The sequence below is a fragment of the Tursiops truncatus genome, chromosome 9 (genome assembly GCF_011762595.2).
Source record: "Tursiops truncatus isolate mTurTru1 chromosome 9, mTurTru1.mat.Y, whole genome shotgun sequence".
Lineage (NCBI taxonomy): Eukaryota > Metazoa > Chordata > Mammalia > Artiodactyla > Delphinidae > Tursiops > Tursiops truncatus.
In genome coordinates, this window is record NC_047042.1 from 76065114 (window position 1) to 76089330 (window position 24217).

The 24217-nt window shown below is 36.7% G+C and overlaps 1 protein-coding gene across 1 annotated transcript in view; it reads left to right on the top strand.

The window, feature by feature from the left end:
- KCND2 (potassium voltage-gated channel subfamily D member 2) overlaps window positions 1-22120 on the top strand; it is a 472369-nt gene extending 450249 nt beyond the window's left edge. The window contains exons 2-6 of the mRNA XM_019931038.3: window positions 7134-7296; window positions 13382-13477; window positions 14560-14652; window positions 17555-17802; window positions 19462-22120. Coding sequence (XP_019786597.1) covers window positions 7134-7296; window positions 13382-13477; window positions 14560-14652; window positions 17555-17802; window positions 19462-19639 — 778 coding nt within the window. The 3' untranslated portion in view covers window positions 19640-22120. The remainder of the gene's footprint in view (window positions 1-7133; window positions 7297-13381; window positions 13478-14559; window positions 14653-17554; window positions 17803-19461) is intronic.
- The last annotated feature ends 2097 nt before the right edge of the window (window positions 22121-24217 follow it).

The following is a 24217-nucleotide window of genomic DNA, read 5'->3' on the forward strand; positions in this document are numbered from 1 at the left end:
AAAAAAAAAAAAATTAGCTCAAAATTTGGTTTAGATTTAAAGAAACAGGAGAAGACAGAGAATACTCTAACTATATGTGTTAGATAATCAAAAACAATGGTCAAATTTTCCACACAGCTAGGATAGTATAGTGACTGATCCTGCAGGAAAAGAGGTGGAAACAAAATCAAGGCAGCTTTTTAGGCAAACATTGATTTTACCGTGTCAAAGTAATACCAGGGCCCCTCTGGCAAACAAGTTCTGTACCATAAGCAGGTGTCATATAGCAACACTTTTAAAAAAGCTGTTTGCTATTTACACACATTGCAGCTACTATAAAAATTATCCATCAAACTGTGATCCTTCTAGAATACTAAGTTGATGGCAGAAAAATTCATGAATAACATAGCTACTGAGACCCTAAGGGGTAGAATTATTAGTTGAGAAGTGATCCAGCTTCCACGTCAGAAGAAATTATTTCTCGGACTTCTCTGACTAGCAGTCAGGTCTAGGAGAAATATTCAAACGCAAAATCAGTAATTAAAATACACACACACAAACACACACAAACACACAATCAGCTAAGTGCTTTTACCAGGATGTTATTATACATATCACTTACTTTTATCTAATTATTTAATTAGATGTCTTAGTCCATTTGGACTGTTATAACAAAATTTCACAGATTAGGTAGTTTATAAGCAACAAAAATGTATTTCTCAAGAGTCCTGGAGGCCGAGAAGTCCAAGGTTATGGCGCCAGCAGATGCTGTGTGGTGGCGGGTGAGGCCCATTGCCTGGTTCACAGACGGCCCTTCTCTGTGTGCCTTCACGTGCCAGAAGGGGCTAGGGAGCTTTGTTGGGTCTCTTTTTACAAAAGCATGAAGCCCGTTCACGAGCGCTCCACCCTCATGACCTAATCATCTCCCAAAGGCCACCCCCCGGACCCCACCGCCTCCTAACATCATCACAGGGGGCATCAGGATTTCAACTTATGAATTGTGTATGGGGTTGAGGGAGCATGTAAACATATCATAATCGTAGCAGATACCTAGTTTTCAAATACTTCTAACCCCAAATCCTGATTTATGTTCCATACAAAGTTGTTGGGTTTTTTTTTAATACTAATGTAGTAGCCGAAATATAGTATTTATTGAACTAGCACCTGCTGGATACAACGTACAGGATGTCCTGGACTTCAGTGCAACTGCACAGAATCCATTCACTCTGTCCCTTATACCTAGCAATTTAAGACTTTTTCATTGTAAAAAAGAAAAAGGGAGAGCAAGAGATTGAATTACAGTAAGCCTCAAGGTTTATTTTCAAATCAGCATTTCCTTCCTGTTATACGAAGATCTTTTCTACCTTTATAATTATTCATAAAATTCCTGGGTTTTGTTTTCTTTCTTGGTATCCATGGGAAATAGTTTCACAGATGGAAAGTCATGCCTTAGCTGGGGAGGTTTGCCTTATATAACATTTCTCCTTTATCCAATGAGCCTACGTTTATACTCTTCAAATAAAAAGAGAGGAAAAAATAGAACTGTGTGAATAGGACTAAGAAGCTAGAAGTATTGTGTTCACACTGTGTTAAAACAGTCAAGGAAATTGTTCTCCGTTGGAGATCTAAATGTTTTTAGCCATATGATTTCTGGAGACATGCCAAAAATGGAAAATTTGAGTAGATATTAGTAAAATTTGGCTTACACCATATTATGCTTAAAAATTATTTAGACTTTCTATCCTATTTCAGTATTACTTGATAAATTGGGAAGATGGATAGTTAGATTGATAGACAGATGATATATTCATTCTATCTGATTGTCTGAATTAACCAGATTTACCACTTTTGGGCATTGAATGCATGCCAGAATTCAAGTACTTAGCATGAAACTTTTGGATAATATTAGAGATTAAAATCTTCTAGAATCAACGATTGAAACTCTTCTTGAGAAATTGGTCCTCCACTCAATATGATCTTTAACATATGGCAAAATATGTAATTTTAACCAAGTATTTTGGGGCAGTAAGTACATGTTTAGAATTAACATTTTTATGTGAATGACACCTCCATATTGTACCCTTTAACTGATGTAAGGAGGAAAGGGAGCAATAAACATAAAGTTTGGCAGATGTTCAGGGTGAAAAAGGAGCAGAAAGAAACTGGAGTGACTCTATATGGTGAATGTGGGAGAAAGAAGGAAAAGTTAGAAGAAGCAGAGGAAAGTAGAAGTATGGGGAAAGCTTCCCTTCCATTAACAAAGCTCAAGTCTACTCATTTTTCATTACGTAAAACTAATTGGTAGTTTTTCTTTTATATCACGCTATGCTCTCTACTGTTTTCTTCTAAATTTTAAGAATTCAAGATTTATCTTATTTGACTTTAGACGCCCCTCATACTCTTTGAATCAATTTCATTTAAATATAGAAAAAGATGTCTCTGTGGAAACAAAACCACATCTACGTAACTTTCTAGTGTAACTCTTTTTGGAAAATGGATTTTTGAAGACTTGAGGCATAATATTAAATTCTGAAGAAAACAAGAGTAGAATATATAATACTGCTGGGCTTAGCATAAATTTAAGAATAAGGAGTTGGGAAAAGTGAGGTGTGTTTTTATATGATAAATAAAAAATAAAATACCAACCGGCAAACGAGTTGCCTAGGATAAGAATAATCATTAAAAGATGGCAGTACTGTAGGCAATACGTAAACTTTAAAGTGATCATTTGGCCACGATAAGTGTCACTTCGCATTATGAAGTTTTCTATGCTACGCCTTTCCTTCACTGAATTTCAGAGATATGATTCCTGAGGTCTGTAAGGCTATTTTGCTTCTTACTACGAGTTGGAGTTTGAATACTAGTCAAAAGATCCTTTGTTGAACAAAGGAAAGCACCTGGTTTGCCAGAGAGCTATTTCCCATCCCTAGCAGATTCTGTGCTCAGTTACAAGTTTGCAGGTAAAAATTACCCATTTCGATTCTCAAGGTCATTCCCAAGTGAGAAGAGAGACCAAATGGACAATGTAAGAACAGATACAAATCACACTGAGCATTTTCCATGATTCTCCAACAGAGTCAAATGAATGAAATGTGCTTCAAATATTACAAATATCAACAGCAGTTTAATCTTAATAAGGACAGGGGGCCAAGGAGAAGAGCAGAGAGGGTAGTAGATTCAGTACCAAGGGGTGTATGGAAGGGGGCAGCAGGTGCTCCTTTGCAATCACCCAAGCCTTGGGCTGTCCTTGCATGAGTGATCACAGGGCAGCCTGGACTACCTTAATATCCTGCTGGTTCCTCTCCCTTGTACTTTCACCATCTCCCTCAGCTTTGGCTACCATCCTAATTTCCTGTAATGTGTGAAAGATCTGTCTTTCCACCCAAGAGTAGAAAGATGAGAGATATTCCCACCAATGAGCACTGTACTCTCACTGCCTCTTCCCACCGTAATCATTGCGGTACTGGTCAGTCATCTCAAATGTTCACTTTCTTGATTGTGAAGGAAATCTGGATTACAAAACAAACATGACAAAGGTAAATAACAGATATAACTGTATTTGATGCAGATTAGCATGGCTATATGACATTAAACCACCCCTTTTGTATCTGTTATCTCTTTCCCCTTATGGATCCTTCTAGATAGGAATTTGCTGCCTTTCAGCAAGCTGGTTTATATCCTTACTTTCTCCCCTTTTGTTACAACACGAACGAGATATTTCATTTTACCCATTTTCCCCCCTCTGAGTAATGAGTTCAGTTTCGGCTTTATTCAAATTATAATCTCTGTTTATATTCAAAAAGGATTTACAGTGATTATTTTTCTAGTTGAATTCCAGGCACCTCATCAAAAATTGCTTTCTCAGGGAAACTTGCTTTATCAGTTGGCCCAGAATCCCTTTGACTGAATCCCTCAGAATCTATTTTCTCCCTTCTTTCAGGCGTGGCCTTTCTAAGGGCATGATTACCCCCCTCCCTATCACCACCATCACCTGCCATCTGAGTTTACCAACCTCTCTTCTTAAAGTCTTACTGAACTTTGGGTTCGGTTTAGCCCTTAATTTTTTCTAATAATCACAAGTATGCTGACCTTGCCCACTGGATGACATAGTGAGCCTAAAATACAAAAAGTAGTTAATAAATAGTCATTTTAAAAAATCTCTTAGAAAGAGGCAGGAAAAACTATATGATGGATTCATTTAGCTATTTATTTTAAAAGGTTTACTTTAATTATCGATACATGGACTTAATGCTTATCTTCTCTGGCTATAACAAATAGTTGAGTTTTATTTACTTTCCTTTTTGAGAGACACTTTGTAGATCCTAACTGTTAAACGTTAAAATCAAATCTCCTTTTTGAAAAGCTGTTTTTAAGTATGCATGTACATATGGGGAGTATGTGTGTTATAGATTTCTTCAGAGCTCATGCATAGTCAGTGCAAAAAGAAAGAAGATATTTATAAATTATCGCCGGGCACTCATGAACTGTGGTGAACATGGTAATTGGCTCATGTGCGCAGCATTGTATAAAAAGTTGATCTTCCACTGGCCTATCCTTATGGTAAGAAGGACCTCAGGCCTTTTACGCTCACCTTGTAATTTCCTTTAGTTTTGACTGTTTCCTCACTCACATAATCTTCAGATTATGATTTAGCTTCCCCGATGGACTATGGAAAGAGACCCTGTTTCATGTGGATGCAGCATTCCAGTTCTTGGGTTGTTTTTTTTCTTTTACTGTAAATTAATACTGTCGTTCTGATGCCAGAACCGTGTGGGAATTTTAGTTACAGTGAATTAGCTCAACTGCTGATCAGACACTGACAAGAATGAGTCACTGAGCCTTCAAAGCAGAGGACTAGAGCCTGGAACGGGGTCACAGAATGAAGTGCTAGTCAGTACAACCTGCTGTCACTCTCAGCAGCCTTTCCTGGGCCAATTCTTCTGCAACTTCCATCTCCATATTGACACATAAATGTGTTCCCACAAAAAACAATGTTAATTAGAATGATCGTTTCCTAGATCACCCTTCAAGATACAGTGTATCCCCAGGTACTGTCAAACTCCCTAAGTCTGGATTCCAGTATCTGTGCCCTGTTTCTAAGGACTAAACTCTCAGTGCGCTGAGCACCCTGGAGCCCTGAAGCAAGCAGGGAGTAGCTGGAGCTCCAGAGGTGCAGCTGGGCAACTTCTGCAATACTATGATCAGAAGATCTCTTTCTTGAAACTAATAGAATGTTATATGTCACTTATATGTCAATTAAAAATACATATATCAAATCGATATGTTGTCCACCTGAAACTAATATAATGTTATATGTCACTTATATTTCAATAAAAAAAGACCTCCTCCTTGACCCCCTCTCCAGGAATGAACTCTTAGAAGAACTCTATATCAATAAGGTAGAGAAAATATATTCATTTAACTAATATTTATTAAGAACCTGCTTTGTGCTAGTGAGATACAAAATAGAACAGCTCCAGCTTTATCAAGGTTATATTCTCATGTCAGCAGGGCGTGTGGGGAGCTAAAGAATAAACACATGAACAAATTAGGAAGTTTCATGTGTTAATAAGTACCGTGAAGATAGTCAAATGGGAAGGTGTTATAGAGAAAGACTGGGGGAAAAGAATCCCACTAAGGGGAAGATGGCCAGAAAATACCTTCTGGAATGGAGACAATGAAGTCTCAACCTGAATAATGATGATCTAGGGGCTGCACATGTGATAGAAATTCAGATGGCCAATGTGGCCAGAGGATGGGGAGCCTGGTGGAAGATGGCGTGAAATATAGCCAGAGACTAAAGGATGTAAGCCGGTGGAGACAAGAGTGAGGAGTTTGGATTTATTTTAGTTTCAGGTTTATTAGAAGTTTTAAGCAAAGTAGCAAGAGCCCAATCTCCATTTTAAAAACTATAACTCTGGCTGTTATATTGGTATGAATTCTAACGAGGTAAATGTAGAAACCAAAGTTCAAGTAAGAAGCAATATCCATGGCTCTGGGAAGCGATGATGATGGCTTAGATTATTGTAAAACGGAGGTTGAGGAAAGAAACCCGGATGGAATATAGTTTGGTTTGGTCAGAGGCAGCAAGACTAGCTGAGAAATGAGATGCAGGGACGAAAGATGAGTGGCTCTTTCTGTGTTGATATATGAGCAACTGGGTGGTTTGTGGTTCCGTTTAATTAGAGGTGGTAGACGATGAGAGGAACAGATTTGAGGGGGCTGGAGGAAGCTAGGGAAATAAGAGTTCCTTTTTGGCTAATTTAAGTCTTAATTGGTTCTTAAACATCTAGCGGTAGGAATAATCAGAGCAGAACCCACTGTCTGATTTTCAAGATAGACATCAGTGTGTCGATGTAAATTAGTGTATCCGCAGCATGTAGATAGTTCTAAGCTATGGGACTGGATAAAATCACATAGGGAGAGGATTTATACGGAGAAGATAAGAGGCTGAGACCTAAATTACTCCAAAATTTAGAAATCAGATAAGGGAAGGGAGCCAGAAAAGAAGATGGAGAAGAAGCAACCAATGAGGTAGAAGGCCACTAAGGAAATTTGCTAACGTTGAAGCCAACAGAAAGTATTTTAAGGAGAGAGAAAACCAATCAAATACAAATAAGAGATTGAGTAAGATCATCATGGCGAAATGGCCATTGGATTTCACAAGTGAAGGTTAATGGGACCTTGGAAAGTTCACTTTCTTAAGATATTATGTCTGATGACAGGAATGTGATGTACCACTTTTTCTATTTAAATTTCATAACCAGTCCAATGTTGAAAAAAATTAAGTGGAAAAGAGTGTTATCTAGACTATAACATTCAGCATGGAAATGTTGACTATAAGTAAATGTAAAGAAAAGTGTCATGTGATATAAAGGACAAATTAAACAGTTCTCATTACATCATCTGGCTTAAAATATTTTCCAGTCAAAGCAATTTGTAAATGTTAGAGTCAGTTTCTGCAAAGTTGAAAGGTAATTTTTATACTCAGATATTCCTAATGTCTAGTTTATTGAAGTCTTAAGCCATGTATATTTTAGCCATGAGGTAGAGATACATTGGTCCAAAAAATCATTTGAGTTAAAGCTGAAAACTATTTGTAGCAGATAGAAGTAACTTTCTATGACTTAATATATTTTTTTCTCTAACCCAAGGTATGGTGACATGGTACCAAAAACCATAGCAGGGAAGATTTTCGGATCCATCTGTTCGCTGAGCGGGGTCTTGGTCATTGCTCTGCCTGTCCCAGTGATTGTATCCAACTTCAGTCGAATCTACCACCAAAATCAACGAGCAGACAAACGGAGGGCACAAAAGGTGTGTATTCAGTTCTGTGCAACCACGATTTAGTGTCTCCCATTTTGTATAGTAAGCTTTAAAATCCCCTACTGGCTATTCAGTGTTCTGGATTTGGTCGATAGTTGCATCAGTCAGCACAAGCTAAATCATACTATAGTAAGAAAGAACCTTCATATCTTAGTGGCTTAAAGCAACAAGGAGTATTTCTTCATCGTGCTACAGATTGGTCTGGTGATAGAAACTCTGCAGTCATTCAAGCAGGGTGTAAAAGGACACGATGAATCACACACTGACTCCTAAAACCTCCTCCTGGAAGTGGGCCAAATCACTTCCATCTCTACTGCCTTAACCAAAGTAAGTCACATAGCCGTGTGTAACTTCAAAACAGGCAGGGAAAGACAATCCTCCTGTGCAACCAGAGACAAAAGGAAAGAAATATTTGGTGAACAGCACTAATGATAGTAGTAAAACCAAAGATAGATTCTTGGCAAATTTTATGAGAATCAGATTTCTTGATCTGATTCATTTAGTCTCTGTCCATCAGGGATCAAGCTGCTTCCAGTAGACAGGGGCTATTAAAGGGCACCGAAATAGGTCTCGGATGTCCAACATAGTTGACACAGGAAGTAGGAGAAATTTGATCATTAGTAGCTGAGTTTTATTTTGGGCCCAGCAGTTTACTGTTTCTCTGAACTTCACATCAATGAACTGATTTCAGAGTAAACAGGTTGCATACTCCTTTGTGAAAGCAGGAAAACAATACCTACATCACAATAAGATTAAGATTATATGTAAATGTATATAAATGTATATAAGCATATCATAATATTAACAAGATTTAACATTTACTGGTGGCTTCCTATGTGCCAGGTATTGGTTTGATGTTTTTTTTTTTAATAATTTATATAGTCTTCTCAACAAGTCTAGAAGTTAGTTACCATTATTATTCCTATTTCGTAGATGAGAATTCTAAACTACCCAGGATTTGAGAAATTCTAAGGTTGCATACCTAAAAAATTGGAGAACTCTCACTCAGTCCAAGGGATCTGGCTTCCAGGTTCATACACTTGAACACTAAGATAGATGCCTCTCAGAAAAACTGAGTACAAGAGGGAGGGGATATGGGGAAATATTTACATGTATAGCTGATTCACTTTGTTATACAGCAGAAACGAACACACCATTGTAAAGCAATTATACTCCAATAAAGATGTTAAAAAAAAGAAAAACTGACTAAATGTTAGCACACTTCCCCACCCCATTCTTTGTCAAAATAATCACCTTGAGAGTCAGGGCCCTTGTTACTTAAAAATAATTATGGAAATCTCTTTTATAGTTTCCTTGAGGCTATGGTGCTAGATTTCCAGGATTCTTCATGGATACTGTATCATGTCCTTTAAGAATAGATTTATTTTTTTAATATCAAAAAAACCTTTCATAACCATGACTAAAGTGGATGTACAGTATTGGCTATAACTCTAAAATATCATGAGAGATTTTGGTGCAGTTCATAACTGGCTTTGTAGGTAGTTCTAGAACAGGATTTTAAACGTGCTTTCGAACAATGTGATCTCTTTAGTAAAGCAAAAAGTATGCTTTATACTTCATACAGTATAAAATATAAAACCTCGTAAAGTAACTCTTGGGGAAGTTCAGGTTAACCAACGTGGTCACACAGCATGTTGTCCAGAGAATTTGTTGACATCCATTGTCAGAGGTCTGCTTCCTTTAGCAAAGAATCACTCTTTTAGCCTTGTAGTTTCTTGCTTTATGGAATCCCCCATTTTTGGACAGGTATCAAGCCTTTAACGAATTATTATAGAGAATAGTAATAAATAAAACTGATAATCCAATAAACAAGGCACCCTCTGGGCAGTTGTAGTCTCAGGCAGGGCACACTTTCACAAGCAGAGATGGAGGAATTTTGGCCACAGTTGGCCTCCATCAGGGCTTGTCATGTACCACAGCTGTGGCTCTGCCCACACACTACAGTCTCTCTACTGGGTACACCCAAGTGCATCGTTTAAAAATAACAGAAATCCTACAAAAAGCATAGCTCTCCAGCATCCATCCATCTCCAGTCTAGAAACAACTTCTTTAATATAGCCACCTATCGTTCATTTTCTCAATGCCAAAAAAAAAAAAGAGCTACCTGCATGAAAACTGTTCAAAGTACAAATCTGATTTTCAAATAAACCAGTCTTCAAAATATCTGTTCTTTTTTTAAATTTTGTCATCTGAAACAAGCAAATCAATATAGAAAATCTTAGAATGTTTTAGAAGCTTTTTTATCTAAATAAATTTAGAATGTAAAAATAAATAAATATGATATTTTAAAGTACACTAAATTGAAAAGCATGATTTATGAATTTTTTATCTTTAAAGTATCTCCTGTATTCTAAGTTTCTGCCATAATGCAATGAATTTTAATATTGTGACTACTAGTATATAGAAAGTCAAATATAATAACCTAATGTGATATGTCCAGTAAATAGTCTGTGACCAAAAACTGAACATAGTCATCTAAGAAAGAAAGGTGGATATGGAAATAAATAAGTTACTTACCAAGGGATATTTTCTATTTTCCTTCCCAAGAAATTTTTTAAAAAACCATAAACATTCGTTAGGCTAAGATAGTTTCGATTTATGTGGAACTGGGTGATTTGACAAATATCAGAGTTATGCAAAAATAACCAGCTGATTCAGTCAAGCAAGATGTCCATTCAGTAAAAGTGTCAGTCAAGCTGAATAATAAATGTTACAAAATGCTTTTTTAGACCAGAATTGTTTATGTTTAGTCCCATTGACAGCACCAAGCTCAAGCAAAACCTTATACACAATTAAAATAAGATAGTCTTGCATATCTGCATTTGCTCTTTTCAATTAAAATAGCAAGTGTTCAGTATCTGAAGAAAAATCCTCTTCTACACACACACACACACACACACACACACACACACACACACACACACACACACACACACACACACACACACACACACACACACACACACACACACCAGAATATAATGGCAGAATGTGGAGACATTCGGTCTCTTTTCTTACTCTCTTCAAATTTCTGAATCTTATGTCCCGAGTCCTGCATCCTCAATGTAACTTCCCCTTGACAGACCAACTCATAGGCATTTCTCTCTTCCTCCCAAATCTTACGTCACTTGCTATCTCTATTCTCTGTTTGGCAATTCTGTTTGACTTTATTTTGACTTTTATCTTTTTATGAGTATTATGTTCTTAGCCAAATCTTAATATATCTTGAGAGCATTACCATGTCTTGCATTTTAGTGCCTTATACTTATTTCCATTGTTTAATCTACTATTTCTGGTATTCTGGTTGAAGGCCAGCATTCAGCAGACATTTGGCATGGTGTACCACAAGACCAAGTAAACCAATTAAGTCATATAGTACTGTAGTAAAATGAAAGAAAAGTCGTGGATGAAACTGAGATGGGAGGTCCTTTTTCTAACACAGTACATGACTAGCTAAATAGCTATTCTGTCTCTAAAACAACTGTTTCTTTTTCCCTAAACTTAGAACTACTTCTGTGGTAGTGGTTGCCATAATATGTAGGTTTTCCATTATGGAAAATATGTCATTTTCCTTTGTTGGACAGTAGTTTTGGGTAATGTACATGTTTCATTTATGAAAGAAAGTAATATTTCCTAATACTGAGGCTAAATGCTTGGAGAATGACATAGGTGAGACTAGTAACTATGATATAGGCAATATAATTGCATGCAGTGGTTGCAAAAAAAAAAAAGAAAGAGGAGGGGAAGGTTGAGGGAGGAAGGGAACCAAAAAAGGCAAATATATATTTGCTGGAACACTGAATGTTCCAGGAGCCCAGTGAGACTTTAGGACTGAAGTTTCAACAATACCCCTTTCTGGAAACCAAATGTATATTTATATTACTTATTTCTGAATTATTACGTCAATTCTAAGTCATTTCCAAATGTGCTTGTCACTTCCCGTTGTTTTATTGAGTCTGTTCTGAAATCCTGGCTGCACCATACAGCTTGAAGTTAAGCATTTTCTACCTTCCAACTTCATTCTCTAGTACTATCTCAGTATTTTGAGTCATCTAAACACTATCGTGCCAACCAAGAGTGAAACTTGTCTATTTTTCCCGTCACTTATAACTATGATCTATGTACAGTTTTATTTTAACCTGGAATCAGCACACACGAAGAAGAAATTCACAGAGGAAGAGAGAAGGGATGGGGTTGAAGCCAGATGATATCTTAATGCTATTCTGCGAGCTTCCAACATCTCGGTGCTACTGTCAAATGCTGTGGGTGTGGGTAAAAGGGCACCTTGGTACAACTGTGGAGGGAAGTTTGGTAAAACCTATCAAACAAAACAAACACACACACCCTTAGATCCAGGAATAATGCTGCTTCTAGAAATTTGTCTGCAGATCGGCTCATCATGATGTTCCAAGCAGGCAACATTTCTTGTATTAGCAAAAAATGCCTTAAAAGTTAATTGTGGTTGGCCTGCTAGCTAAATGATGCTTCTCATTCGTACAGTGGCATATTACACAACCGTAAATAAATGAGGTGGCTTTATGTAGATATGGGAGGAGTCCCACTTGTACTAAATGAAAACAGCTGAGTGCAGAAGAGTGTGCAGCATAGTCTCCCGAGTAAAAATGTATGCGTAGGGCTTCCCTGGTGGCGCAGTGGTTGGGAGTCCGCCTGCCGACGCAGGGGATGCGGGTTCGTGCCCCGGTCCGGGAGGATCCCACATGCCGCGGAGCGGCTGGGCCCGTGAGCCATGGCCGCTGAGCCTGCGCGTCCGGAGCCTGTGCTCCGCAACGGGAGAGGCCACAACAGTGAGAGGCCCGCATACCGCAAAAAAAAAAAAAAAAAAAAAGTATGCGTATATACATAGGAATATATATTTGCTTTTATATGTCTAGAATATTTCTGATAAGATTCTCTAGAAATATTGCCACTGGTTGACTCTGAAGAACAGGAGTAGGTAAGTCCAGAGAGACTTACTTGTTTTTCATGTACTATTGTAGTCTCAAAATTTTTGTCATATGTATATATTCATTCTCCATTTAAAAAATCTAGATAATTAAAATTGTTTTATTAAAAAGAAGATTCCAGGGCTAGAGACTGAGATAGTCTTCCTCAGGGTTGTTTAGAAAGGGAAAAGACGGAGTCATTACAAGTAAGTCCTTACCCAAGCCACTCCAGTTTCTTCCTTACATACACTCGTTATATGTGTCACACGAAAAGAATGGTCACCAAACTAGTGCTTCCCAGGAAATGAAAACCAGACTCATACCATGACAGTCTGGGGCAGATATACAACAGCAGTTTTAAAGTAGAACAGAATATCAGAAGTCCAACCAGTAGACAAAGTGGATAAATTTAGGGTAGTGGTAAATTTTTTTTTTTTTTTAGAGAGCCCATGTTGTACAGCGTCTACACTGGTCAATTTAACAAAGGAATTGCAAAAACAGAATTTGATATTTGAGGATGCAGATACAACTGAATAGTTTTCTTTAAAGGAAGGACTGAAGGAAGGGAGAGAGGAAGGAAGGAAGGAGAGCGGGAGGGAGGCAGGTAAGAAATAGAGAGGAGAGGGGAGGGGTGGGGTAGGGAAGAGAGAAGGAAAGAAAAAAAAGAAAGGCAGTAGCTTCCTGGAACTTAGTTACTAAATTTAAAAGAACATTAGTTTAAATGAAAAGAAGTTGGCTGTTGGTTTGCTGGGTCTTCATTTCATTAAGTTACTCAGATTGGGATAAGTGAAAATATAAGCCGTACTGCTATTTTTCTCTTGATACAATTGACAGAAACAACACTGAAATAACGTGATCTTAGTGTAAAGATTTAATTACAATTCTTAAACGTATAACCCAACTCCAAAGTAGTTCATCCATCTCACTGATAAACGTTAACTAAAATAAAGCACTTCAATGGTGAAAGTTTACTCTTCAGTAGTTACATGTGAGAAGCTGGCATGCTTTTAAAAATATGTGTGCCGACAGTAGGATTATGTAAGAATGCACTCAGTGCTTTAAGAAATCCAGTCATAGATCTTAATAGGACATTGCTTCTTCTTCTCTTACAGAAAGCCAGACTGGCCAGGATCCGGGCAGCTAAAAGCGGAAGTGCAAACGCTTACATGCAGAGCAAACGGAATGGCTTACTCAGTAACCAACTGCAGGTACGAGTCAAGCATTTCGTTTCCTTTAATGTTCAAATTATTGGTGCAATATTGATTTAGTTCTACTTAACCATATAATTTTATTGTGGGTAGTTGCGAAAATGGCTATGAAACAACAAAGGTGTCATCTTTTAATAACCTCACCCTGTACCATCTTTTCTCTTTTTTTTTTAAGAGGAAAGAAATGTGTCTTTACTAGAACTATCCATGAAAATTGTTTTCTAACAATGGCATCCCAGGCGGAATACAATGACTGTGTATGTTTAGTATACAGATTATGGTTTATAATACCATATTTGCACAAAAACAAACCAGGACTCCTTGGATATATAGCCAATTCCATGCCTGTCGCCCTGGACCTTACTGGCTGGAGGCTAGAAGCTGGGCTATGAAATATTGCCAGTGAATCATGATTCCCATTCATGGTCGGGCAATATTTCTGCACTATCTCACAGAAACTTGGGAAAAGTCAAAAATTCTCAACGACTCAAATACCTAGGTTGGTTTTTTTTTAATTTCAAAATTATGTACGCTCCTTAAAGTTCGTTTGAGTGGCGATGCGACGGCGGGAGAGTTGACAGCTGTCTTGTTTTACTTCTTACTGAAGAGGGAACACCATTCTGTGTTATAAAGTTCACATGGTATGAAATATAATTTGAGAAACTTTACTTTTACCTCAAAACTCTCTTTTAATTTTTAGGATTCCAATCATCTTTACTAACATAATAGCTTTTGTGTACGTAAGCATGAAGGTGGTTTCAGGATTATCTAAGTACTAGATTAAATATTATTATCCCAGGCTTTCAAAGGTAGCTGGGAGATGAATGAGTAAAAGAAAATTAAATTTTCAACTCATGGAGGCAAGTCTAAAAGGCCAGACCGCTAATTTGATGAAAACGTAAATGCTGATTATCAAACTCAAAAGCAACTCTACATTTGATCCATTTTAGTTAAAAAAATAAATAAAATGCTGCCATTTAATCTCAGGAAATAGGCCAGATCTCTCTGTGGAAATATGTGGCTGAGGTTCTCATTGTTTGCAAATAAAATAGAAAACCCTTCTGTCTTCTCCCTGTTAACAGTCCTCTGAGGATGAGCAAGCCTTTGTTAGTAAATCCGGCTCCAGCTTTGAAACCCAGCACCACCACCTGCTTCACTGCCTGGAAAAAACCACGGTAAGGAAAAGGCAGGACTGGCTGCCCCTGCAACTCAGACAGTAATCCCATTGGTTTTTGTGAATATTCAATGCATCCAAGCACAATTTCCCCATCTGCATTACTGCAAAATATACTAAAAACCAAAAAAATCCACAGTAATTGAACTTACTTTGAAAGACTGTAGTGACATTTCAACTTAGAGAGTATTTTAGAGACTTATTAACATGTTTTTATCCTTAGTGGTAATCTTAACCCTAGGCTAAAATATCAGTTTAATGCAGATGGAAAGCTGTCTTCCAATAGCTGACTGCAAGTCCTATAGAATATCTTCTCCTGATTCTTAAAATGCTGATTAAACAGAAATAAAAATAATGAAGTTTAAGTGTTCCTGACATCTGGATAAAGGGGATAGCAATAGTAATAACAAAATAGAGAATAACTGAATATAAGCATTTCTTTCATTCACAGGTATAATAAACAGAGATTGATCATAAAAACTATCTGTTCTCATAAGAAAATGATGCATTTAATTACTGGCATACCCCTTGGGGCTGAGGATTCAGTCTGCATTTCTCCACTTGTAGGCTCCCAGTTGGACCGCCTCTTTAACAAAGGCATCTGTTTTCTAGCTAGCTTGTCAAAAGGGATCACAGTCTGTGACCACAGAGCAGAATAAAACTTTCACCGTATTTGAATCAAGTCTGCTTGTTCACTCACCAGAGACACATATTTGTATTCTCAATTCTGACATACTGTCCATCCACTTATTCATATACTTCTATAGTCTTTCAACCAACATGTATTACTTGCCTATTATGTGCCAGACAGTGAGCCAGACCCAAGATACACCGTGAAGTCAGGTATGGCCTCTGCCCCCCTTGAGCCTGCAGGTTTGGGACAAAACATGGATGTTACTGGAGAAGGACAACTAGCAGGGGAAGCAAAAATGGGGCCCCAGTGGACTGGGGGCAAAGAGGGTGGAGCCAGAGGGTACCAGATCAGGCAAAGCTTCCTGGTGGAACTTGAGTTAAGAACCACAGGACCATTATGAGTTAGTTAGGCAAAGAAATGAAGGGGCTAAAAGTTGATGTAAGCACCTGAGGAAGACTGGAACTTGGCCTAAGAGGAAGTAAAAGAACTTGAGGGTGGTCAGAGGAAAGAGGGTACCATGGCACAAGTAGAGGAGGAGAGGAAGGCGGTGGCCAGATAACCTTGTGTTTTGGAGGCACGTAAAGAATTTTGATCTTTATCTCGTAATAAATGGAAAATGATTTGAGGGCTTGAAACAGATTATATTAGTATCTTAAATAAAGATCTATACTTTATTAGGATAACTCTTTGAAAGTTAAATGATAACAATAATCAAATGTATGTATCCCTGTCTTTTTCTTTCTATTTCCATTTTTTGACTATTTTACCTTTTAGGGCTTTTTTAATCAAAAATTATTCAATACTAATTAATATAGTTTAAATTGAGCTACCTACAAAAATATACCTTAACCAGCCACAGAATGACTTCTTCCCTTTCAATCACTGATGAGATAAATTAGAATGTCACGCCTTATGACTTGTATTATGTATGTGAAGTGTGCATTGTAATAGAAGAAAACAGATTGTGACTCCTTTGTGAGCTGTATTTTTTTCTATAAAATTTAATATTTAACATGAAATTCTGTCTCAGCTGATCATATTATCCTCTGGACTCTAAACAGAATGTTCAACTTCATTTACTTCAAAATGCTTGTCTCAGCAAAGAAATGGCAAAATGAGTAACTAAAACAATATTTTTCCTATTAGCCAGTAAATTCCTTCAGTTGTTTTACTAATATTTTAGGATGAGAGATGATTAAGTGAAATTTGGCATGGACAAAGCCTTCTATTATAAGGCTATTCCCACCCACACAAAGAAAAAAAAAAGTAATTGAAGATATTCTCAGTAGTTCAGACCAAAAATGTTTTCCCTTATGTTTCTGAGGTAAAAGTATGGCATAGGCAATTTAGGAAGCAATTCTTTATTAAATATTTTAAAAGCAGATTTTACACTGTGTTTCACTAAGGCGTGGTATGTGAGATGATGTCCATCACTGTTGGCTTCTGGGTTAGAGGAACATAGACAGAGATCATGGGCCCAGCCAGTGATGTATCACAAAGATAAGAATGGAGACCTCAAAAGTTCAGTGCTAACCCCTTCTGGGTCAAATATAAAGTGATGCATTCCGATAAATTTATTTTACTTATTGAATAAGTCTTATTTTACTTACTTCATAAGTCATATTTTTCTATATACTGGGAATTTTAGAGGAGCATCTAAAGGAATGGGAATTGTCTTAGTTATCTCATTTTCTAATTAAAAAATATTTTCAATCCCATGTGAAAATATTTGCTAATATATAACAGACAATCTAACTTGGAACATGCTATTAAAATAGTCTCTTTCTCATAACTTCAGTCTGTCAATTTGTTTAAAAATAAAGTACATGTGAATTTACACATTCCCCACGGGTATTATCTATATTCATTTTTGAGGGTTTCTAATATTTAGTTGATAACTTCCAGATTTTATATTTAACTTAATAAATGATATTTCAAGGTAAAGTTAGTCTATAAACGGGTACTAAATCAGTCTGTGTATATCAATCTCAGGGTCTAACTAGAGAGATATTATTTTCACACAAAGGCCAACAAGAAGCTTTGATATTCTAATTATCATGAAAATGATATTTTTTTTACCCATAAGATAATGTAAATGTACGTGGGCATATTTCATTTCTAAAAAGAAAACTATTCAAATCTTTTTTTCAGAGGTAAAATGTGATAATACTGTAAGTCAACCATACTTCAGGAAAAACAATAAATACATTTTTTTAAGTTAAAAATGTGTTCCTGTGCTCTCTTCACATTTCTTACCACTATGGAACAGAATCACGAGTTTGTGGATGAACAAGTCTTTGAAGAAAGCTGCATGGAAGTTGCAACAGTTAATCGTCCTTCAAGTCACAGTCCCTCTGTCTCTTCACAACAAGGCATCACCAGCACTTGCTGTTCAAGACGACACAAAAAAACTTTCCGCATTCCAAACGCCAACATATCGGGAAGCCACCGAGGCAGTGTGCAAGAACTCAGCACGATTCAGATTAGATGTGTGGAGAGAACCCCGCTATCTAACAGGTACCTGAGATTAATCTGTATGCGTTAACACACCTGTGCTGCTTCTCAGAGCACATCTCCACCTACTGTCATGTTGCCACCTCTGTGGCAATTAAATCCGAGTTCCTCGGGTCTAGAATGAGACAAAACTGGTCTGAAACAAGTAGGAAAATTAATCTACTGTAATATTCACTAAGAGTCAAAGGTGTAGCTGAGTCAGTACTAAAAGAATAGAAAGAAGATAAGAAGGTCAGGCACACACAAATGTATTCTTACCTCTTCAACCTCACAACTTTCTCTTGAGCAGATACCTCTACACTCAGGAGTCCCCTAAGTCAACACACATGGCCTGAAATGATAGTCAACACAAGCAAAAGAGACAAATTAAATTGACATTGATATGATTGAAAGGTATTCAACAGCACCCAAAAATATTCAACGTAGTTAATGTCACAGTGAAAAATAAAACTATGCCCAAAGGAATCTTTTGAATCAGTATACAGTTTTGATCATAAAGGTATTTGGGGCCTCAACAAACACAAAACTCAATCCAATATCAAAAAAAGATAAGCAAAATGCTGAAATTGTTTACCTCTGGTGAGTTTGTGGACAATTTAAGTGAAATTTTTCTATTGGTATTTTCCCTTTGCTTCTGTTTACGTGCTACTTGTTTTGACCAAAATCATACATGTGTAATAATAAGTATCAATAGTACATTTCAACTAGATAAATCATTATAAAGATCAATTTCTCTCCAAAGAATTTTCCTTTGTTCTTCAAATTAAAAAGCTTATCTTTTCAGATTAACAATCTGTTAATTCAGTGCTACTTCTTTGTTGGCATCCAACAGTCTTTGTGGAAAAAAATCAGATGTCTCTGGGATTAAATGGAATATTATTATTCCATTATTATTTCATTGCTCCAATATTAAATGTTGGAGCAATGAAAGATTTCTGTCTCTAAGATATTCTACCTGTATCTTGTTTTACATTTATTCCAAAACAAAGTAGAAAATAGAGAAGTGTTTATAAAGAAAATCTTAGGACAAACATTTTAATTAAGTTTTCTATGGAAAAAAAAGTAGTTTAAAGCTCCTATGTCTACCCTCCTTACTCCTACCCTCTTTCCCCCTCCCTACACAGAGTATATAACTCATGCAAGAATACCACTTGGGAAAATGTTTAAGTATTAGTAATGACTAACTTGGGTTCCTAATATTTGGCTGTCACTAAGTTGAGAGCCTTAAGGGCCTCATATATCCCAAAGAGACAAGGTAGTAAAGAGATTCTGTGGGCAAAAGAATTGAGGTTTATCCACAGGGTATGTCCCTTTCATGATGGTATCTCAAACCTCTCAGAGGTCCTGTCTTAAAGAAAACTATTTTACTTTGCTCAACTTAGGCTTTCCAAAACTCACCTGCTCTGCATTTTTGTAGAAAACACTTTGAGAAACACTGATTGAACCAAATTCAGCTGGCTTTTAGACATTCGTTCGATGTTAATGCCCTAATGTTCACGTTAATTTATCTTAAGCTTTGGTGTTTCATTTTTTTTAATCTTGGTGATTGCTCTTAGCCATTTAAAATGTTACTTATAAACATGAAAACATGTATTCCTCGTTATTGGAAAGAAAATTTTAAGTAAACAACTCACTTTCTTAAATCTATGTTTTCCTCATCAGCCGATCCAGTTTAAATGCCAAAATGGAAGAGTGTGTTAAACTAAACTGTGAACAACCTTATGTGACTACAGCAATAATAAGCATCCCAACACCTCCAGTAACCACCCCCGAAGGAGATGACAGGCCAGAGTCTCCTGAGTACTCAGGAGGCAACATTGTCAGAGTGTCTGCTCTCTAAGACAATTGGAATCAGGTCCAAGAGAATTTGAGCCCTGGCTGTGGAAAGAATCCCAACGTGGAAGAAAGAAGAAACAATAAACGTTTCGCAGATGAAAACGACAAAGCAAGGACGTTGGTAGTGAAACAAAGACAAAGTTTCCAAACTTGAAGATGGAAATAAAACCACCAAAAGGCATTTCTAGATGGAGTCTAACCTGTCAAACTGAGAAATAGTCTGTGGCCCTTTGACTTTGTGAATGAGCACAATGAAATGCCGCCTATTCATGCTTCTTATGACCAGAACTCTTTTTTAATAAAATAAATAAAATAAATCTTTGAACATAATGTTCCAGTTGAATGCAAAACAAAAAAATACGGAAAACATTTTGATAAAAATTTTTCCTGTTAAAACCATGAACATTGCCTATGATGAAGATTATTATTACACATTTAAAAAAGAAAAAACCTCATACAACACGTTTGTATTGACTGAAGGAAACCATCATAATGCATGCTAGAATTCTTTGGAGCCGTGATCTCAGTTTCCTTACGTTGTCTTCAGAATCGGCATGATAAACTATAATTGTAGAAAGAGGGAATTTCTGTGTACTTACAACAAGCTGATCGTTCATGTTCCACGGTGGGCTGTGCAAATAAACTCCTTTTAGAACTGCAGTATTTCTCATGGGGATGCTCACTAGTAAATCTAAAGTGTTCAGATAGTTCAGTATTAATTATTGTTTTACCTTGCACCTAGATACTGTTACAACTGCAATAATTCATTGTACACCTGTTGTATCAGGAATCAGGATTTTCTGTTGTTGTATTTCCAGATCTTCTTAGATACAGTAAGAGCCACATTCCATAGAAAAACTTCTCGTGTCGCCAGGTTTTAGATAACTTTTTAATCCAAAACCCTTGTGCCGTAAATGTTTTTCTGTAATATTCTTTGGTCCACTGTATTCCTGTGACAGTGCATTATTTGTTCCTGTATTTCTATAGCACCTTTCTATTGGATTTATCATCATCAGCTGGACTAATGTTTTGTAGTTCAAAGGACTTTCCTACTTTTGTATTCTCCAACAAGTTATCTTATAAGTAGATTATCATCATCGTCAATCCCCTTGTCAAAAATCAGGAAAAAAAGGAGTTGACATCTATGAATTATCTCTAACCTTTTTGCTGTTATGGAAAAGCCCAGATACTGGATATATCATTGTATGTTTCATGAAAAGAATTGGCTGGGATTAGCATCACAGGATCAGTGATCCCAGAATCTCGCTTGATGTATTATTTATTTTGCTTTAGGTCTCGAATACATTTTGAGAATAACTAGCGTGAATTGAAATGCAGAGATAAACTGGAGTGCTTTATGCAGCAATATTTGTTGAAAGCATGCTTTCTACGCCACTGGGGAAGGCAGCACAGATTTGTCTCAGAAAGGTTCCTGCATATTGCAAGGAGCAATTTTCTCCTCTAAATCAGGAGGACAGGAGTTTGATGATGCAAAATTGAGCTCTATGTACATTTAACTGAAAAGTCTTGATATCTTTTCACCTTTAAAATATATCAGCAGACATGTCTGCACGTGACAGTGTAAAAAAGTTTTATGTCCAGTGAAAAGTTTTGTTCATTCCAAACCACCACTGTAAGGAATAAGTTTAGCTTCAATACATGGAAAGAGTTAATAATTATCCCTCTACTATAGAGATTTTAAAATGCTTATCATAATTTATCATAAAGAGGAAATAATCCAACCATTTTCAAGTAAAGCCAGAAATTCTTGCTTCCCCTTCCTAGACTAGCTTCCAGAACAATGCTGTGCGCACAGTAGATTTATAAACACTTGCTGAGTGAAAGTCAGATAAATTCTACTATCTCACGGGAAGAACTGGCTTTATTCCTAGTATGCCTTTTTAAAAGTTACTAATCTTCCTGAAGCGTGAATATTAATAATTATATTAACACCTGCCTCATGTCACTTTATGCTTCTAGAGCAAATATATAGTGAAACTTCTTTGATGGTATTTGTTGAAAAGCTTTTTAAAAAGTAGGCTGAAGAAAACTCAATCAGGAATACTTAGGTCTTTTGATTCCCAAGGAAAAGTTCTATTTTCATGTTCTTAATATTACATTTAAAAATGCAGTTAGATTATTTCTGTTGCAATTCTGCCTCCTTTTCAACTTATCATTTATCCAAAACTATTACTTTCTTTAGACTTTCAGAAAAGAAAAAAATTGTTTGGTGTTTTAGGTGATTTAAAAATATACTGTGTTGGTGGTGAATGACTATTGATGACTGTGTTAAGTGCATCTGTATTGTAAGTGAAATGTAATTATTTCTGTGTGCCGTATGGAGTAACCAAGGTCATTGTTTTTGACAATTTTGTTTGAAATTCGTATATCTTATTTCAAAGGATAGCATAATATCTGCATTATGCTGGAAAAAAATAGACCTTTGGAAAATACTTAAATAAAACATGTGCATGCTTGAACAGGACATGGTTGACTGTTGCCCTGTTTTTTGTAGACTTCCTTCCTTTCCAAAATCTAGGGTGTACTACACTCTTCATACATATTTTGGAGAAGCCTGTAACATGGACAAACTCAAAGAACCCATCGATCGTGTGTGACACAAATCTACTCTAAATGGTGGAGATAATAATTTTCTGCCAACAATGGGAATTTAGGCAGAGACTTCAATAGAGAAGTTAATATCATTTAAAGATAAAAGAGTGCCACTGCTTTAAATAGTCATTTTTGGAAATATCTTGGCAACTACACCTCCATAGCTACTAACTATGATAATGTAAAGTGTATTGCAAGGTTTTACTGGTTTTAAAAAAAGATAGTCGGGTTAAAATCAGTTGTTTTTTTATATACGATATTTTCAAGTAGAATGCTTTCTACAATGTGTGACCCACAGTTATTAGCCTGTTCCCTAAACGCCGCTTGCCTCTTGCACAGTGTCGACCAGAGAGAAGTAAGGCTGATACCTGAAACTTATACACTTCTTGATCACCACTGCTTGAGTTAAGCAAAGAGAAGCTCTGGGGTAATAACTTTGGTCAGAACCCAATTAGATTCTTAGTCAAAGACTCTTTTCTATCTATGGAAACAGGCGATTTATTTGTCTAGCTGTGTGTGTGTGTGTGTGTGTGTGTGTGTGTGTGTGTGTGTGTGTGTGTGTGTGTGTGTGTGTGTGTGTGTGTATTTATCTATATTTATACACAAACACACAGATTTTTTATTCTTTTTTTTAAAATATACACATACTGATGGTTTCTCTTCAACAGGGGACCAAAAGCAAGAAAATGTTAAGAGATTATTAGAAGAAGGAGAAAGAGTAAGTCATTTAGTTAGTACAGAGGGTGCTTTTAACTAGTGATAACTAGTGAGTCTCTTGAGTGGATAGTCTCCATTTTTTTCTTATTAATTATTTTCCTTTACAGTCCTTGATTTACTGAGATGCCAATCTTGCATTAAAAAGGTTCAACACACCTCCCTATTCCTTCAACTTAGTTATAGAGTTGACCTGAAAATAGCCTCCAGGGAGTTATATCAATGACTGCGGACAACATTGCTCAAGAGAATAAAAAGGGTTCTTGATAGATGACTCCTCTGAGTTTTATAAGAAAGCCAACTCCTCTTCCCTAGGGTGTTATTAAAGTGTTTGATTAACTCACAGGTACAAGAGTGGTTATTGGTCGGCACTGTGTAAACTTCATCAGAACTGTCGACACAAATCATGTAGGCGACTGTAATTTTTTGAATTATTAAATTATCCACCTGAGCTGGCTGTGTTTAGGGTGGTAAAACAGTCTCCAAAAAGTAAGATTTTGTACTTATAAGGAATTGTGACTTTTGAACACCACATTTGCTTAAGACAATTATTACATATATATATATTGCAAAAAGCTTTTAGAGGAAATAATATGAGATCCGTAATGTACCTTCTAATCCTGTGTTCTTTACTGCCCACCTTATCTTTTCCCTTATTTCTCTTCAAGCACTAATCATTCTTTTACTAGATTAGTCTCCCTCTTCCCCTAATCATTTTCCTTTCTGGTTTTTCTATGGAAATCCAATAAGTAACTAATGTTCATTCTATTTATAACTCTAGTTATTGAGTGCATAGGATGGACTAGAGATCGTGATAGGTGCTGGAGAAATAGCATTCAGGAATCCAGACCAAATCCTCCTCAAGGACTTATGTAGGGGAAAACAGCTTGGAGTACTCTCTGCTTCACTTTGCTCTTCAGAATCCTACATGACAGGTATCCTCCCTTCTGTCATATTGACAGTCATTTTCTTACTTAATCTCCTGAAGATATCTCTTCAACAGAGTTTACATCAGATGGTGTTCTTTGAAGTACTTTCTAAAATCTCCCCATCATGTCATTAAAATCCTCGTTCTGTAGGGTATGGTTCTCTTTCTATGGGGGGAGGGGAGCGGAATAAGAGCGCATGAGTATTTCTGAAGAATGGAAAGCAAGACAAAGCAAACAGAAAAGGAGGTAGAACTTCACGTTAATGATTTGAGCATTGTAAAAACACAGCCTTTTCCAAGTATCCACTCTGCTCTTCCTACCATAGT